Here is a 19,582-nt window from a genome sequence, read left to right as displayed (position 1 = left end):
AATCTTGATTACTCTCTTTCCACTTAAACTGTTTTTTTTACTTCTGCTTCATACTGACCTGATTTAACTGTTACTATCTCAAGAACAAGTACAATCAAGATTTACTGCTGCTTATCACATAGAATTCATACCTGAAATGCAGAAACTTAAGAGAGTATTACCTGCTAAAATCAGGCTGGTGGTGAAGTACAACAACAACAAAAAAGATATCAATAAGCCACTTTTGAATCAAGGTTTCACATAGCTTCCCAGGTTTTTAAGCCTACACTGCAGCTGCAGTTTTTCTGGTGAAAAAGCCTCATAACTCCCAAAAAGATGGAGTTATATTTTTTAAAAATCTTTATATCAGAAGCATGGTGCGAAAAGAGTATCAGGACTAAAAGAAGCTACCTGAGTATTTGTTGGTTTCTGAGTATATTGACATAAATTGGGTCATTTATGTTCTGACGTAAATGGTGTCCTCTCTTAGTCATCACAAGTCTATTTTTCATATTTTTTTCCACAAAAGAAACAAAGTAACAGCGTAATAAACTTCAGCAGTTTGCGAAGTCTTTATTTCTGTAATTTATTTTAAAAGGGCACTTTAAACTCTTTCTGTCAACTCTATGGCCATAACCACAGAAGCTAAGATGGGTAAATATTCAGGCTCATCAAAGCAAGGGAAGCTAAATAAATATGCCAGTGCAAATGCCACTCTTGTTCTGTAACATGTTGTATAATAGATATGAGGGACTTGTTACAGATGTATATTTATGAGGAGGTTTTATCCCTCTCCATCTGTTAAGAATGACCAATGCACTTTAGCATCATCTGTTTCAATCACAGATCTGCAGCCCACAGGTTTTTTCACACTGTGACAAAACAGCAGTGGAATAAAATAACATTCCAGTCACCGGTAAAGAAGGAGCATCCGCTACGTGTAGCCTTGGTGGAATAACATGTGCCATTGTGATGCCTCAGAAAGTCTCCTGGAAATCAAGGGAAGAAATCTAGGGGCTTGCTACTAATTGTTCCTAGGTGCTTAAGCACAGAAAGTATGTTTCCAAGGACCCAAGTCATACTCTTGATGGGAATTGTAATACTTTTCAGTCAGAAATAACTCTCATCTATTGAGAGGAAACACAAAGAGTTTTGCTAGGTGAAGATGAACCCTGTGAGTGCTCTTCCCTTGGACACACTGGTGCCCTGAGAGCTGCCCTAGCTGGCTTTCCTCCTGAACCACAGCTTTGCTGTGAGTTCTGGGGCATGAGGCTACAGGGGAGGAACACTGGTCTGACTTTACTCTCTCAGCACCTCTCCAGATTTGCTTTCTGCTCTGGGGAAATCACAGCACCCATCATTTCCAGCCTGGAAACAGCCTCCGGTCAAGCTCATGCCTGCAATTCCATGCTTTTGGCCACCCATTTGGCACAGAGAAGCCTCATGGCGATGATGAATTTGGCCTGTATGACTTACTGGAAAAGAATTATTGACACTTTTAAAATTGATTTTTTTGTTTGTTTCTGGTAAAAAGGGAGAGGTACTTTTGTTTCTTCACCTTCTTTTGTCCAGCATTTCTGTGTACCTGTTTGACTTTTGAGTCTGGGATCTGGAAATGAATGAGTTATTTCCAACTTTTATTTCTTGTCTTTGTGAAATTAGGATGAAGAAAAGCAGAGCCCAAATGTGTCTCCTGCTGTTAGGAGGCATTTGAACTAGTTTAGCTTTGAAACTTCCTGTATATTTGTTGCATGCAAAAGGAATGAGATAGACAAGCTCAGTGCTTTTGAAGTACTCTGATGGCTGACGGGTACATTCATAATTGAAGTGAAAAAGCCAGTTCTAGACTTTGCTGAAGAGAGAAAGCTTGTTAAGTGAACTTGATGAGGACCCATCATAAATACATGTCTAAATTACATATCAACTTTCTCTTCATCAGAAACTCCATTTTGATGATGGATTTAAAAAGTATCTTTTCTCCATGTGCCAAGAAAAACTCAAGGGACACAGTGAATGTCTTTGAAATGAAAATTCACTTGGTCACACATACTTCTAAATGGAAAAGTCCCCCTCTTACTGAGTGTAGTGGAAAAAATGAATTGAATCAGTTGTACCCTACACCTAACATTGCCGTGGACACACAGAGAGTTGTGTCACCTCCGTACTGCCAGTGCCCTTCACAGAGAATCACAGGGTATGATTTGGTTCATTTTTTCTTTTTCTTGCAGCGAGAGAAAAAAAATAGGAAGTGGAAAAACTGTACCCGTCTCATACTCTGCCATAGTGTCTAAGCGGGGGGTTCAGGACAGTTTGTTTCATGTTTGATTTCTGAGGAATCTCACCTTCAGTGCTGAGCTTACCATACCTGCAACTGTAAGGCTGTAATGAATTCTGTAAATGCAAAGTCCTATTTGGTTTTCCTAGAGCATGAAAAATGCAATGAAATACTAATTTGGTTAATCTGGTTGTATATATAGACGGATATTTGTTACTTCTAAAATTCTGATGATTTTAGAAATCTGCTTTGAACTTCAGAGAGTGCTTTTAAACACATCTACACAAAATGAGAGTTTTGTGTGTATCACATTTCAGTGTTTCTTTTTAAGTTAAGGGTTTTGATTAAATAAGTATACTTTTTTTTGCTTTACAAATGATTTTTTATGGTTTAAAGAATCATCATGAATTCTGTTGGACAGCACCATCTGTTCATGTGCATTGACAAAAATCTAGTAGGCAAAAGCTGTTCTGCTCTCTGGTAAAGCAAATTGGCTTGACCCAAAACACTGATCTCAGTGCTACACCGTGCAATGCTTCAGTGTAAGCATGGGGTGCTGTGGAGAGATCAGCAGCGGGATGTGCCAGCAAAGAGCTGTAGGTGGAAACCATAGGAGCTAAGCAGATGCTTTGCCCGTTTCTGTGCTGCCAAGTCCTGTAGCTGCAGGGGTGAGAGTGGGCTGTTGGAAACCTGGAGAAAGCATCAAGTCATGTAGAACCTTTTTGGTGGAAATAAATGTCTTGAGCGTGAGGAAATCTGTCTGAGGAATTTAATTTTCAGCACAAAGACATGTAAGATCCTATTTTGCAGCCCAACCGACAGACTTTATGCTGAGTAGTATAGAGATCACGTCTTAATTTGTATGTGTCAAGGCCAGCAGAAACGTAACTGTTCTTGGTGAGCTTTTACTCTGGGTTTAATGTGCTCTACAGAGTTCATCGTTAGCTTTTATTTTATCTAATAGCATTTAAATGAATATGAAAATTTCCAGAAAGAGCTTGAGACTACTCTTGAATCATAGCTGTTAAAAATGCATGCATTTGTTTAAAGCAGGAAAGTGCCAAAAGATCCTTGATTTTATTTTCCTCTTGTTTTCTTCTCAGTGTATTTTCTAGCAGTTAGTGGTAAGAAAGTGAAAGATTAGATTTTTCAAAGGCCTTCAGTGTTGACCCATTTCCGCTTTCGTATAAGACACCTGTGAATCTTCCAGTAGTTTCTGCTGCAGCAAGGTTAGGCTAATGCTTCATCTTAGTAAATATCGCCCCCAAATTATATAAGGCCCGTACAATGATACAGAAACTAACGCTGCATTGCAGTTCTATTATTTTTCAATGCCATTTTCATAGAAGTCATGGAGATCAATGTTTCTATTGAAATGCTGTTAAGGCAGGTTGCAGACATCTAGTATACAGGATGATAGAAATCTGAATTTTCTAATTCTTTTACTTTTCTATCTTACCTCCTTATTAATTTTCTTCTTTCCCTCTCTTACTTTTTTCATATTAAAAGGAGAAATTTGTTTTATAATCTTTGGTTTTCCATGTAGTTGATCTCCAGAAAATTTCTTTCTTTTTAAACTTCTAATAAAAATGTGGACCATAAGAAAGTCTTCAGTCACATTTAATGAATGAATTTCTTGCCAGCAGAGGTCCTGAGATTTTCCATGCCATTTATATAGAATAAAATTTCACTGGGTGCCATATTAAAAATGACAAGCAACTGTAAGTAATCAAAAACACTAAGTCTGTTATTTCAGGATCGTTGCTGGCTTTTCCATAAGAAATGCAGGAAAGTAGAAGGACTCTAGTTTTTAAGGGTCTTTTGAGGCTGATTTGCAAAACAGTTCATTAAGCACTTAAACTTTCCAGTAGTTAGCTGTTTTTTTTCCATATGGCTTGCACTCTCATGAGTGAAATACTCTACATTTTAAGGCTAACCGTTTCACATTAGACCATGACTAGTGACGTGACACTGCCTTGACTCATAGTATAGATAATTAGTAGGTGCTAAACTTTTTGTCCCTACACTTTGGGAAATTACTGTATAAGTACAGCCTGACCTCAAAATGGCAGTGGTTACTCATCTTTAATTGGACAACCTGTCTAATATTAATGATACACGTGCGGTTCCTAGGAAACTGCAGAAGACCTGAGCTGACAGTTACTGCAGAAGTGAATGGTGACATTTCACGATGTTTGTCAGGCACCAGAAAGGCATGACATTTTAAAATACTTTCCCGTCAATCGTTTATCAGGCTGTAATGTACTACACATTCAATCTAGAATGGATGTAAAAGCCTTCTAAAATGCATAATGGTGTGATGGCTTAGGTTTAACCAGAGATACTGAGATATTTATAAACTTGACTGCTGCATTTCATTTCTTACAACTTGCCCCAAAAGATGTTAGTATCCACCTATTCATTTGTTATCACAGACCTCTATATCTGGGCTGAAGTTACATTTACGCATTTATAAGCATCATGCTCATGTTTTTGACACAAGACATACTTTTGCTATTGAAAATGAGAGATTATAGTTTGAAAATATATTGTCAGAAAATGAATACAATTAAATAAGACTTAAAAATATTCAAACAATGGAAAAATTCCTTTGTCTTTGTCACATCTTGGACCATGGGAATCTATTAAAACAATTCCACTTTTTTGTAGGGGTCAAATAAATGAGAAAAACAGTTAGATTTCTTAATGCCGCTTCTCCCTTAGAGCTACCTCCAGTTATCTGTAGTGGAACAGGAGTGTATCTGCTGTTTTGGAGAAACTGTTTAAAAGTTGACTGTCAACGTGAGATTTACTGAGCCTTTTCATTTAAAAAAAAAAAAAAAAAAATCTGTGAGGCAATTACAGTTACAGAATGCTATGAAGGGTGATTAAGGTCTGCATTAAATGACTCATGAAGGATTAATGGGAAGAGCAGATCTTCCTCTAGCTGAGTAGCCTGCTAGCAACAGGTGACTGAAGGCTGTTTTCGCCATGGGGTGGGCTGTTTTCCAGAGAAGCTTGAAGCTTTTAGAGATACTGTGGCAGGAGGTATTCAATTAATAGACCAGGGAATCCATAAAGTGATGAGCACTGGCTTCAGGACTGGACAGCTGGCATCCTTGGTGTTTGAAGGATCTGTGTTAGCCCATGGGGTGGAGGAGATTGAGCTGGTTTCTTTGGGAGGTGTAGTGGGCCTGGGGTGCTGGCTGCATCACAGAATCATTCACTAAAACTTGGGCAGCTGGGTCTGCTTAACTCAACCCACAGAGCAATGGCCTCAGCTAGCTGTCTGCTCTCCAGCCTGGCCTTCATTGTCCTAGAGAGAAAGGGGATTAGGAAGGGGTTTAGGTAAAAACAACTCACCCAAAAAAAAGAATTAAAAAAAAGGTTTCCAGAAGGTACATCCTGAGTTACGGTTTTTAATCTAATATGAAATGGTGAAATGCAAATGAAGGGCTTCATTAACTGTGAAGTCAGCCTGTGGAAGCTCCCTCAGCTTTTCGGGCACTCTGATGATGACTAATGACTTTAGTAGCATTGTCCCTTTTTCCAGGTTGGAATCCCTGACTTTGCCCATGATGGGCATGGACAACTAATGAGCAAACTGCTAATTGCCCCACAGCCAGCTTGTAGCAGTAATGTAATTTCACTGAAGTAAACAGTAAAAATTGAGTTTGTTTCCCAAGAAGCAGCTGCAAAATTTAGATAGAAGGACCAATTCTTTTCCATCATATATTTAGTTGTAAATAACACCGTTGAAATGATGAAAAGTTTTCCTAAAATTGTTGGATATAGTCTGAAATATCTTTAGTATTGAGCAGAAACCCAGTATTTCTTTGGTTGCTGCGCCTGGAGGTAAGAAAACAGGCAGCGCTGGGGAGCTGGCAGAGAACAGTTCTCATGTGTGTGGACCATACAGCCTTGTTCTCTGCAGCCAGAGGTTTGATAGGAGTTGGATTCCTCCTCTTTGGAGAAAGGTGTAAGAAAATGCCCGTGGGAGCTAAAATATGAACACACAACTAAGTTTTTAACAGGGCTGTCATTGGGTGATCTGTTATCTTCACTTTTATTTTGCATTCACTTTTAGATTAGTTTTGGTGGGGTTTTTTGTTTTTTGTTTTTGTGGTTTTTTTTTTTTTTGTTTGTTTGTTTTTTTTAACTCGTGGTTTGTTGTCAAAACTTGGAGCTCTGTTGACATCTTGCTGCCAACAGAATTCTTTCAACACTGCTTCCACACTTAGTGTTATAAGAATGTTATTTTTCTTTATGAAAATGATCATTGTTTCTTTTCACTTAAAATCACTGTCTGCTGCTTTGTGGTGTAGGAAGGTGTTTCTTTCCAGACCGATTCCTCCATGCCACAATGGTTGATATACTTGCCTGTCCCTTATTATTCTTCCTGAGAAACTAAGGCTGATCTCTTCGATCAGTTCTCACAGGAAAAACTTTCCATGTTTCCAATCACTCCCTTTATCTCTTCCTGAATTCCTTTTAGCTTTTAGTGCTTATTTGTGATGGGTCATTACCACTGAAGATAAACCGTAGATGAGGCTGTATTCTTGATTCCCTGTAGACTCTGTGCCTGTTTTCAGGAATCTTTCTAAATACTGTTAACAATTCTCTGAGGGGGAAATCAAGCATTAATATATGGAAAACATACGTTTCTATTTCTTCATTTGAACCAGGCCTGTAAAATTAAAGTGCTAGAGAAAGGTAGGTGATTAATGCATAGGGCTGAGATTCCGGAGAAATGCAGGCTTTATTAGTGATGTCCTAGGGAAAACCACAAGTGCAAAATGCAACTGTGTTCATATTTACTGCAGTAGCAAATTTGCTTGCTATCTTGTGAAGCTCTTTTCCTATGAGTAACATGCCAATATACATATTCTTGAGTATTCTAATTATGAGACTATGTGATGTGCAGTGTTGCATAATTTATTAAATAGTATCTTTCTGTGTAAGTGGGATTGGGTTGATTACATAGTCTTGATGATTAGACCTCTTGCAACAGATAAGAAAAAACAGGCAACAGGAGCTCAATGCCGAAAGAGGAAACAGAGGTTTTTAGTCACAGTAGTGGCACTGTGTGTATCAGATAAAATGAAGCTATTTCACAGAAACTTGAAAACTTTTTAACCAACTTGACAAAAAATTTCAGGGGTGAATCCATAGGGACAAAACCATCTTAGCTGGAAGGCAAGAAGTCACAGTATTAATAGTCCTCTCTCTGCTAGTATCTTATTACTGGATTAAGGTTAACAAGCACAGGCTGACGAGTCATAAGTAGATATGGCTCTGTGCTTGATTAGCAATTATTTAGGTCTTGTTTGTGTAACATTCTTCCTGGCTTGAATTTGCCCCTGTGATAGGGCTAAAAGCTGTTGTAAAGTGTGCTCAAAGACTATGCAGAGCATATAATCAGCAGAATGTTTGATTAAAGCTGTTACAACAGAATAACTGCATTAAAAAGGACAAGACAAAAGGGCTCCAACCCAGAAAACAGCATATTCTTCAATTTAGTTCTAGGACAATCCTCCAAATCTCATTCAGGTATTTACATTATTCTAAAACCTCTCTGGAATTAGGACTCAAAACATCATTGTTTGAAAGTTTTGTCCTTCACAGCTCTATAAGACCTATTTTGTGTGTTTTTCATGTCTAGGCTCATGAGAATGTGACTAATGAGCAATTGGGCGTACTGGACTGCTTATTTATATATTGAGCATATATATGGGTAAATATCTGGAGTATGTACTGAATACACGTTGAATATTATATATTCACAATATATATTAAATCAACATTACATTTATTTATTAATATATATGGAATGCTTACACATATATTTAATACTGGACTGTTTATTGGAATGTTAAATGGGAATGATTTGTTTTATGAATTAGGTTATTGCACTTGCTTGTAAAAGCTGAACTGAATATCCAACGCAACTGCTGAATAAGGTTTTTCAGATCACTAGGATCAACAGCTGTTGACTGGCAATGCTTTGGTAAAAGACTTGCAGTTTAATACACATGTAGTGCAAGAAGCTTAAACTAATCTTGGAGAGAATATTAAAGATAAGAAGCTCTATTAGTGTCAGTTTATATATTTTAAAACTACGTAATCAAGACATCCTTTTGTAGAATTGAAGCATCGATTGTATTAAATCTCAATGATAGTGATGTTAACGGCAGCGCGTAGCATTTGTGTTGGCATGCTCTGTTGTCCTCTGTTATTCTTTCTCTGCCTTTGACAAACAGCTGATTGTAAATTACTATTTGTTTAGCCAGAGTTCAGAAAAAAACCTTAAATCCACTTTTCTGAAGGAGGCTTCTAACTTCCTGGGCATTCTGTGACCAGTTACAGTAATAGTGATACCCACATCTCAGATGCACTGTGTGGGCCAGTCCATGGGTGATTTTCATGTGTTCTAAAACATTTTTTTTTTTTTTTTTTCAGGAGAGCCAGAATTTAAATATGTTGGCAATATGCATGGGAATGAAGCTGTTGGAAGGGAGCTGCTCATCTTCTTGGCACAGTACTTGTGTAATGAATACCAGAAAGGAAATGAAACTATTATCAACTTGATCCACAGCACACGTATCCATATCATGCCATCTTTGAACCCAGATGGCTTTGAGAAGGCAGCATCCCAGGTTTGTAAGGCTACACATATAGAACACTTATCAATGTCTAAATCAACCTTAGAATCATAAGGACACTTGGACCAGCAGTTTTACTGGTAGATGAACTCCTGGTGGTGATTGTTGAATGAAACAGCATAACTGAAGTATTTCCTAATAGTACAGTTGCTTGTTCTATTTAACAAAAAGGATTTTACTCTTGTGTTTTCAACAAAGAGCCATCTCTTTTGTGGGGTTACTGTATTTTAAAATATAATGATGATTATGTTTCATGATTAGTCTTTAATCTAAGTTCACTAATTGAACTGCTTCCTAAATGAGTAACTTCTAGTAATATGTGGTGTTTCAAAAGTGGTAGAAAAGGGAAAGTTGATGTTTTCTTTAAGAATATTCTCATGTAAGTACACTTACATGAGTTATTCACATTTGTCAGAGCTTGATCCCCAAAAAAGCAAACTTTGTGAGCTATCTATTTTTAATACAAATAACTTATATTCTGATTCTACATCTCAGGCATGAAGTACTTTAATTAAACTATTATTCAAGAAAATGCAGCATGTATTTTAGGATGATAACTCAGTCAAGAAACATGTAATGTGTTGATGCATAATTAGCAAATAGAGGCCAAATAAGACCCTGCTGCATACAGCTTCAGGTGCATATTGTGTTCTAAACAGAAATAAGAATTTTCTTGTTTTGCAAAGTGTGGTGTTTTTAAATTAATATGAAAATATTGAATATTTTAATGTGATTTTTTATTATTCATGATTAAATAAGTCAAACCTTAGTAAGATATTTTAAAAACTGATTCTCATGAAATCTTAAAAAAACCTCACAGTCACAGAACGCTCTTAAACCATTTTCGGTCTATGTTTCCCTCTAGTGGCCATGAAGCAGAAGCTGCGCTCAAATTGGTGCAGTATTTCACTACTTTTAAATTTCTCTCCAGAGATTCTGTAATATTATTTGGAACTTTGGCTCCTTACTTAAAGCACACTTACTTTTACCTGGTTGCATTACAAATCACACATGATTTATTTTGCTTTAGTTCCACTGTTATTTCAATTTAGAAGTGTTTTGATCCTGTTAACAGTGTGTGACAGTAGATTCAATATGCTCCAGTAATCAAGCTAAACCTACTTTACAGAGTACTGAAAGCTTACAGAGGCAAGCTAGGGAAAACTATGTGCTCTGAAGGCATTTCCTTAATGCAAACCAAAACCTATTTTAGAGAATCAGTTTAAAGAAAAGATCTTGCAGAAATTCTCATTGCATCTTTATTTAGTGTTACCATTTCAGTGAACAAAGCTGACAGACGCCATAAAAGTAAAGATCTCAGGTAAATAAAGGTTAGGGTCCTTCCTTACCCTGAAGACATTTAGAGGAACTCTGAAACAAGTGCAAATGTTCCTTGTGGGTTACTGATAAATCTTCAGCTGTTCTCAGGCTTGCTAAAATGAGGTCTATAATTTGTGAGCACGGGCATGAGGTGATAGGGAAAAGCCAGGTCTCAGAGGGTGGCTCAGCAGGCACTGGAAAATCTCACACTGCTGGTAAGTTTGCCCATCCTTAGTCCAGATCTGCTGCTATGAGAATGAGCCTCTCCTCTGAGACCCTCAGTGAGGCAGAGGTTTGTTTTGTTCCCACAGAGATCTAGGGAGAAATAGAGGTGACTCACCCCTTTGTGCTTCACAAGTTTTTACTCCCACATGATTCCTTCTTCTTCTCGAGAACATGAGGAGTAAACCCATGATTTGAATTTACATGGCTAAATATACCATTATAAAGCTTGATATGTAAGCTTCTGAATCTGCTCATCTCCCCTTTCTTTGTTCCCTTTCCTGTTCAGCCCGGTGAACTTAAAGACTGGTTTGTTGGTCGAAGTAATGCCCAAGGGATAGATCTAAACCGAAATTTCCCTGATCTTGATAGAATAGTCTATGTTAATGAGAAAGAAGGTGGCCCAAACAACCATCTGCTGAAAAACATGAAAAAAGCTGTGGACCAGAATCCTAAGGTAAGTAGGGACTGAATATCAGGTCGCTTACATGCTCATCTCTTCCCTTTTACACGAGCAGACATGTAGCAACCTGTAAGAGATGTGTGTATGGTCTTTATGATTCGCTTGCTTTTCAATATTTTGTTCATTTTGTTAAATTTGTTTGTCTAATGCTTCTTGAAGTTTTTCTCAAAATGGCTTGCTGTAGTGAACCCTTTTGATGCATATTGCTTAATCCTTAGATAATTTCTTATTCCAAGCATGTTTTATTTTTAAGGCCAGAGATTGCATAGCCTTCTCCCTTGGTTTGAAGCTATTCCTCCAGATATTCTGTATTGTTACCATTGCCAGAAATTACCTTGTATATTGTGCTTAATTACATTGCTGACTAGATAGCTATTCTCACATGTAACATATATATTTTTGTTAAAGTTAAGCCTTAAATATGCAACTGTATATCTGAAGGGATTTTCATCTTCTTGTGTTTATCCCCTCATGAGGTTTCAGAAATTACAGTGTTGTGACTGCAGTCTCCTAGGGTTGTGGCCTTAATAATCATATTCGGTCTTCAAATTAAAATTTTAAAATTTTGCTTTCTGTGCAGAGAATATATGATTTTTTTTTTTTTTAGTTTGTTTATTTTATTGGGTAGGCTTTATTTATTTTTTTTTTCCTAGCTGTAATGAAAATAAGTAAAATATTGAGATTACTTTATCTGTGGTCTCATTCTGAATTTACACCAGTTTTAGTCTTATATGAATCTTCTCAGATGGATTCTGATATAAAGAACTGATCCAGTTCCCTCTGAAACCAAAATAATATTGCTGTTCATTTAGCTGTCTTGCACAATGATAATAATTAAGCTAAATATATATAATAAAATAAGTTTCTGCATTGAATTATCGGTTGGTAACTGCTGGCATTGCTGTTTTGTTGTAGCTTGCTCCTGAAACGAAAGGTGTCATTCACTGGATTATGGATATTCCCTTTGTGCTCTCTGCCAACCTTCATGGAGGAGACCTCGTTGCAAACTATCCTTATGATGAGACTCGGAGTGGTATGTAGTATGAGTTAACGTGAAATAGCAGGAGATACAAATCACATTCTATACTTATTTCCCTGCTACCTAAGATCCACCTTGTAAATATCATGCTGTTGCTTTGTAATGACTTTATTAGCATATTAGTCACGTTTAAAACTAGTCACTGTATGAGTGTATGTAGATAGCTTGTTTCAGTAGAGCCTCATCACGTACATGATGTAATACCTGAGAGAATCATGGTCACTCAGATACTTTAATTGAGGGAAATTAGCGTTTAAATTAGCTGAGGCTGTTTGTACCCTGTTAAGTGAAGCAGAAGTCGTGTGCCTTCACTGCCGGTGCAATCTGAGTTTTCTCTGCTTGAACCTTTAAAAAATGAATTTCTGAAGGCAGTAGTGTGCTAATAAAAACAACTATCATTTTTTTCCCCTTTCTCAGTATTGGTCCCAATTAAAAAGGATCACATTGTTGCAGAGATGTTATCATTTAGCAGACAGTAATATTGTTTTTTTCTTCTGCTAGGGGATATGCACATGACTGAAATGGTCATGAGATGATGTTGTTTGTGACTGCTTTCTCACAGTTTAATTGCAAATCCTTTTAATATCAGACTGTAAACTCCTTTAGGGAGAGACCTTTTCTGTGTACTGTGTGTTCTTCTAAGAAAATATCTAAAGCCTAGAATACCTTGGTCTTTGTGATGCACTTTGAAATTAGTATTTTTATAAATATTGAAGGCTGATATTAATAGTCACCTTAATAACAGGGCAACCTGATACAGGCAATTGATGAAGTATTGGGGAAATGTTAGTTGTTAAGGTAATGCTATGTTAGTTTATGATGCTGTAGGACACATACCTGCGTACAGAGAGTTTCCAGGCACAGTCCTGCTGTGCAGTGCTGGTAATCTAGGCTGTGAGCTCAGTCAGTATGACTTTCCTTTTAATAATCCTTGTTCCTGGACTTTTTTTTCCTCCCTAGGCAGTACTCATGAATACAGCTCCTGCCCCGATGATGCAATTTTTCAAAGCCTGGCTCGCAGTTATTCTTCCTTTAATCCTGCTATGTCTGATCCAAACAGACCACCGTGTCGCAAAAATGATGATGACAGCAGCTTTGTGGATGGAACAACTAATGGTGGTGCCTGGTACAGTGTCCCAGGAGGTGAGACCCACTGTGTGGGGATTCAGTGTCACTGGTGCTTATTTTAAGCTTCATTTTTCACTAGTTTAATTATAGTCTGGAATACCACCACTTTATCCACAACTTTTGGTCTGGTTAAGGCTTAATCAAAGGCTGATGATTCACCACAGTATATCTATAAAATCCCTTAAAGCTCGTTGTGACCCCTATTAAAACATTCCTCTTTTATTCATTTTTCTACAGTATTTCTTTAGTCAGGGCTCAGGTCATTGCAAGTTTAATAGTCCTACAGTGGGCGAGCTTAAGGTGTGGGTTTTTGTTTTTTTTTTTTGTTTCTTTTGTTTTGATTTGTTTTTTAAAAGACAGAAAAGAGTAAAAATTCTCTTAACATGCCCTGATAAGAGACAGCAGGCTACTGACTGATCACTTAAACCTCAATAATGGAAACATCCAACCTTGAAAAAAGTGGAAAGGCCTGATTTTTGCAATGTTATCACCAATGGGAGTTTGGCCTTTGATTTCCGTGGGAGAAAATCCAGCTGTGAAGATACTTGTGTCTCCATACTTCCTAGCTTTATTAGAGACTGATCTCTGCTCAGGTAGTGTTCCCCTAGACTTTGGTAGAACCTTCTGTGCTAAGAGGAACAGCAGAGCTTCAATGCCCGCTTCAACACTAATTTTCCAGGAGAAGTCTTGAAGAGTAGCCTGAAACGAGACATTTAATTCCATTTTGCCAAGAATTTTTATATGTCATTTTCTTTGTATGTTGAGGCAAAGCAGATGCTGGCATATCTACATCTTTTATACATCTTCTGTATCTGCTAAACTTGGACAAAACTTGAAAAACTGAGCTGGGGATTTCTGAGCTAGAAACTCAGCTTGTGTGATTTGCCTGTTCATTTGCTTTGTTGATTTGGATCAGATAACTTTGAACACGTGTACCAGTTTTACTGTTTGTTTTCCTCTTACTACTCAATTACAGTCTCTGAATGAACTTTAGATTTTTACTTGAAATTAGTAGGAATCTCTCAAAGCACTGGGGCAGCTTAGGTGGCAGCTCTGCTCCTGTTACAGTAAAGGCGGTACTAGAAGAGAAAAATAATTAAGCTGATGTGAAGAAATTAGAAGCAGAACAATGACTGGTAGTGCTCACAAAGCCAGCGATCACCTACCTGCTTATTCATAGAGCTGTTATCACCAGTCATCACAGGGGCAGCAAGTGTCCTCTGCTGTGGTACCACACGTACCAGGGACTGGGTGTAATGTAAAATGCTGACATTTCTGAATATGACTGAAAACCAAAAATTTCCCTTTGTGTGAGGCTTTTCGCAGACTTTAAATTGGAACCATTAAAACACCCTAGACAAAACCAAGTTTGCATAATTTGAAAAAAAAGAAGACTATAAACAAAGTATTGAAAGGTTTAATAGTTGAATTTTGTTTCAATTCAGTCCAAAAATTATCTTATGAAATATTAAGGATTAAATATAAAAACTTAGATGTATTGAATTTCAGCTTATTTTTCCTTAGGAAAATGCTATAAAAACAGTCTTTCCATTGTTTTGATGAAATGATTTGATTCTAACTAAAGTGCACATGCCAAAAGCACATTTTTCCATTGGAAAAACTTGTTGGACGGTTTGAATTATTTGACCCTTTTGGATCCTATTTTAAGTTAGACTGCAAATTCCCCAAGTGAGCCCTTTCTTTTTCTCATGTATTTGTACAGAAGTTAGTAGACAGGAGTCCTAGTTCTAACCAGGGTCTATGATCCTAATATGGTGCAGCTCATAAAAAATAGAGAGACGACAATAAACTTTGGATCATACAGCATGACTCTGTTGTTTGTTTGGGTTTTTTTTTTTTTTTTTTTTGCTTGCTTGTATTTTGTTTTTTTGAAGTGTAGAAATCAGCTGGCAAGCTGTGGCTTTTGAATGAAACCTCCATGGTTATGTTTGCCACAGGCTGACTTTAAAACAAAACAAACAAACAAAAACAAACCCAAAAATATTTTAGCGAAAACAGATCTGTTGTTTCCATGCCTAGTGAAAGAAAAATAACTAAACATTACTTAGTTCAAGTGAAAATTTTCTTGGAAGCTTTGGTCCAAAAAGCTCTGTCTCAAAACTGAAATGTGGCACATAAGTTATATGTTGTCTCTGTGGCCTTTGCTATCCATATGATAATACACTCAAAGTTAGCAGTGGTATAAGCCATTGAAAAGCCCTGTGTATTACTTCAGGAAAAGTATTTCATTGTATATCCTTACCAGAGATCAGAATTTGTCAAGAGAAACTCTCCAAAGGCTTTGTCTCCATGGTATCCACTCCGATTCGAAGCTAATGTGGTGCTTCTCTGCCTTTGCACCTTTGGTTTGCTGTGGGCTGTTCTGGGTTCTGTGAGGGGACGTGAGAGTAGCTCAATGTCCTGTGGGCACCTGCAGGGTGATCTCCCTGGGCTGAGTGGCAGCAAATAAAAGAGGGCTTGCCACAAACTTGTAGAGAAGGAGGGGAACTGGAACAACGTGACTGGAAATAGAGAAATACGTGAGAGTGGGTGCTGGAGCTGGTTTTGGTGTTGAAAGTAGTGCAGGGGTTTAGCAGAGCCAGTGGTGGTGGAAGGAAAAACGAGTGGGTGGAGGACAGCTGAGCTAAGTAAGGCTGTGGTCTCCTAGATGCTGCCTTTGACAGTGCCTCATCAGACTAAGAGCTCTGAGCTAGGCTGATTTCTTCTTTCTAATAAATTACTGAAGTTGCTGTTGCCCTATAGAGCTCATTATGATTGTGCTGCATAAATTCCCTTGCCCATATCATTTACCTACAGGAACTTCTACCTTTTGTAAAACATGATGCTGCATGATGGGCCAGCAGAAGTTTTCATTAGTTCCTTGGTATGTGGGATAACATATAGGTGGCCCTCTCGTGTGAGTATGGGTTACTTTGTGTATGTTTTTCTGAAAACTGAAGTTCTTCCGATAGGAAGGCTGAGCATCTGGTGACTGGTAGAAGCTGTTGTCTCAAGATGGAAGTAAGGATGAACCCTCCATTGCATTCATGTTCTGTCCTTGCCATCTTGTAGAACTTCAGGATTTCTTTATTTCTCTCAGGCAGGGTGGCAATTCTCCATGCAGGTTTTGAGGTGGAGAGCGCAGATGATATAAAGGAATATTTAACATTTGCTTCTGTCTCTTAATACATTTTGCTGTGAGGTTTTTCTCTCCATGACCTGCTTAGTATTTACTTTCTTCTGTGGAGCAGGAACAAATAGAAGATAACTGCCCCAACAGCATCTGTGTGCTAAATCTCAGACCAGAATGCTCGTTACACTGTTTTGTATTCGTGGTCGTCTCTAATTATTTGATCCTTGTAGGTTTTTTGGAGAGCAGCAAGCAAAGGCAAAGGACTCATTCTTCAGTGTTCAGGAAAGACCCTTTTAGCCACCAGACCCTGGGGAAAAACAAGCCTATATATAAAATCTTTTATATTTTAAACACTAGTCTTGTCCCTATCAGCAAGTAATTAATGATTGCACATATGCACAAGAAAGTAAAATTTAATTTGCACAGACAGCTTTAATTTTGGTATTTCCTTGGCTGTTGAGTGCATAACTTTTCAACATCAGCATGGGCTTAAACTCTGCCAGGGGAAATTTAGGCTGGATATTAGAAATAAATTCTTTATGGAGAGAGTGATCAGGCATTGGAATGGCCTGCCCAGGGAGGTGGTGGACTCACCGTCCCTGGAGGTTTTTAAACTGAGATTGGACATGGCACTTAGTGCCATGATCTAGTAAATGGACTGAAGTTGGACCAAGGGCTGGACTTGATGATCTCTGAGGTCTTTTCCAACCCAGTTAATTCTGTGATTCTGTAATGGTTCTTTAATGTACTTTTTGTGTGGAAATATAAATGAGAAGAACATATAGTAATGAATTGCTAGCTAGCCACATGCATGTTCTGCTTGTTTTGTTACTGCAAAGTCACCTAAGTCTAATCAGATTTGTGTCACTACAAAAATAGCATTTCAAAGCAGCTTACATTGCTGTAGTATTAGTCTATTGTTTAAGTGTCTTTTTATTTTCAGATACTCTCAAATCACTCTTGGCACTCAATTCCTAACTTGAATTATCTTTTGTGTTACCAGTTTTGGAAGCAACATTAGACAAATTTTTCTAGTATTGTATACAATATATGTAGGAGGCATGAGTTCTCTGCATTACATGCAAGGCTCAAGTTCATCCTGCCCTACTGAATGTTACTGTCTTTATAAGTGTAGAAGCTCAACTAGCCTAGTGTCTAGGTAATTCTGATGCCAGGAGCACACCCTGCTCATTGGAGTTACTTTTTTAAAAGCTGAAGAAATTTATTTTGTCCCATATTCTAAGCTTATTTATGTGTGTATTAGCATAAAGACACTGTAGTCCTTCCAGGACAGTGAAGCAGTGCAACACAAGAGTTTTTGTGTTGCTCAGTTTCAAAGAAAAATCCTACTCATGGTCAGCAATGCAGGGCATTCATTGCTGAATCTCAGTTATATCTGAGGTCTGCTAAGCCTTTCTGATCTTCAGAGAGTTGTCCCTGTTAAAGAAAGTTAGTTTTGTGCTATTCTTTGTTAAAATGAGAGGCTTTGGGAATGTGATGATATACATCCATGTGATGTATGCCAGGGGCATAACAAGAAGGAATAGGACAATTAGAGAGCTTGACCAGTGGCAGCAAAGTTCTTGCAGTGTTGAATACATCTTTTGGATAGTATTGATTTCTTGGATATTGCACCTAATTGCCATATTGAAGAGGCAGGTAAAGAGTGCAAATTGTATGTAGCCAGCCCGATGCCTTCCAGATTATAGATGTTGTAGGCCACAGTTTAGATCTAGGCTATCTTCACCCCATTCTCCATCCCAGAGATCCAGGTCATCACTGGCAGCTCAGTGATGCAAGCTGAATTTTTGCAGGAGCAACAAGTATGAACTGTGGACCAGCCCAGGAACTGGGAAACAAACTGTAGGATATGGACATTGTGCACAAAACAGGAAAATGTATTGCTTCTTTATTCCGTTCTTGAGAAACTAGGGCATCCCTGAGTATCACATTGCTTTGGGAGGTGATGGGGAGGGAGAAATTTCCTGAGAACTGGAGCAGTAATGGTCATGAGTTGTTGGCATCACAGTAGAATTACATCATGTCCTTCGGCTCCCACTTCTCCTTTTATGGATTCTTTCTTTCTTGTAGAGGAAAGGCAAAAATCAAGAAAAACAACACTATCTAGTGCCTGGAACAGATGTCTAGCAGTCAGCACCACTGTCAGGATTTTACTCATGACTCCACTGCTCTTTTGCTGTTTACTGCTGAATGGACCATCTTGCATTCTACCTGTCAGGACATCAGAGCCATGCCTCCCAGGAGCACCTTTGCCTTCTATGTCCTCATTTTTCAGACACCTAAAAAAGGTTTAGAAATACAAAGTTTCTTTTAGGAGTGTGAAAAGTCCCTATTCCTATCAGTAGCTAGGAATCTCATTGCCTGGTTGGCAGAAAATAGACTCTTTACACCAATGTGCTGGCAGAATCCCACCTGACTCAATCTGTTTGTTGCCATTGGGGTTTTCTTTTGGATATGACATAAGCACTCTGGACATTTCTGAACTGGTGAACACCACTGGTGCTTTGGTAAGGAGACTGCATTAAGTTTAATATGTAGCTTACATGGGGGAACATAGGGCTGAATGAATTAGCTATGTTTGAGGCACTTTTCAATCCCTCAGTGACCTCCATGGGGATGCTCACATTGTTTGGTAGCCTTTTTCTTTTCAGTCCTCTGTTTGAGAATCCGTTGACTCTGCCACCCAGATAGACTGGGAAGGCAAGAGCTAATTCCACATCAGCTTCTCCAAAGAATATATTTATAACCCTCCTGGGGACAGCCACAGTCCCTCTACAGCTGGTTGATTAAGTTACAAAACTGGAAACTACTTTGGTTATTGGTTGACTGATTTGAGAAAAAAGTCAACATTTCCATGTAGTAAAACGAGGGGCTTAGCAATGTAAAAGAGTGTGTCTTTCCCATCAAGTTTTTATTATTAGTGACGATGCAACGATACATATTTATTTAAATTCCTATGACTAAATGATCTTTCTCTTCTCTATAGAAGGCTATCCAGTGTTGATTTTGCAGAGATATTGAGTGGGGTGGGAAATACCCCTATCCATGGAAAAATTTCTATGTAGATAAAGTTTATAGGAAGTTTGGGTCTGTATTTTTTTTTCTGTGGAAAATGTTTGGAATTTATGCAGAAAAGCTTGACAAAGAATATTCCTTAGCAAACAGATGTTTTTCATGTAAAATGTTATGGATTTGAAACTCTATATTTTCAGAAGAAAAATAACCCAAAATGTTTTTGACCTATCTTTATAAACTCTTTTTCAAAGTCACTTTATTATATTTAATGTGCTTTGTAATTAATTGTCATTCCTCCTGGCTTACAAAGTGATCACCTTTTACT

General features: G+C 37.9%; 1 protein-coding gene across 1 annotated transcript in view; it reads left to right on the top strand.

Annotated features, from left to right (window-relative positions):
* The window catches only part of CPE (carboxypeptidase E), a 59,090-nt gene that overhangs the window by 30,277 nt on the left and 9,231 nt on the right, over positions 1-19,582 (top strand). Inside the window, exons 2-5 of the mRNA XM_065836795.2 lie at positions 8,714-8,910; positions 10,748-10,915; positions 11,837-11,954; positions 12,921-13,103. Of these exons, the coding sequence (XP_065692867.2) occupies positions 8,714-8,910; positions 10,748-10,915; positions 11,837-11,954; positions 12,921-13,103 (666 nt within the window). The remainder of the gene's footprint in view (positions 1-8,713; positions 8,911-10,747; positions 10,916-11,836; positions 11,955-12,920; positions 13,104-19,582) is intronic.

The sequence above is a fragment of the Patagioenas fasciata genome, chromosome 4, assembly GCF_037038585.1.
Source record: "Patagioenas fasciata isolate bPatFas1 chromosome 4, bPatFas1.hap1, whole genome shotgun sequence".
Classification (NCBI taxonomy): Eukaryota; Metazoa; Chordata; class Aves; order Columbiformes; family Columbidae; genus Patagioenas; species Patagioenas fasciata.
The sequence above is the reverse complement of the archived record's forward strand: the minus strand, read 5'-3'. Positions and strand labels throughout refer to the sequence as shown.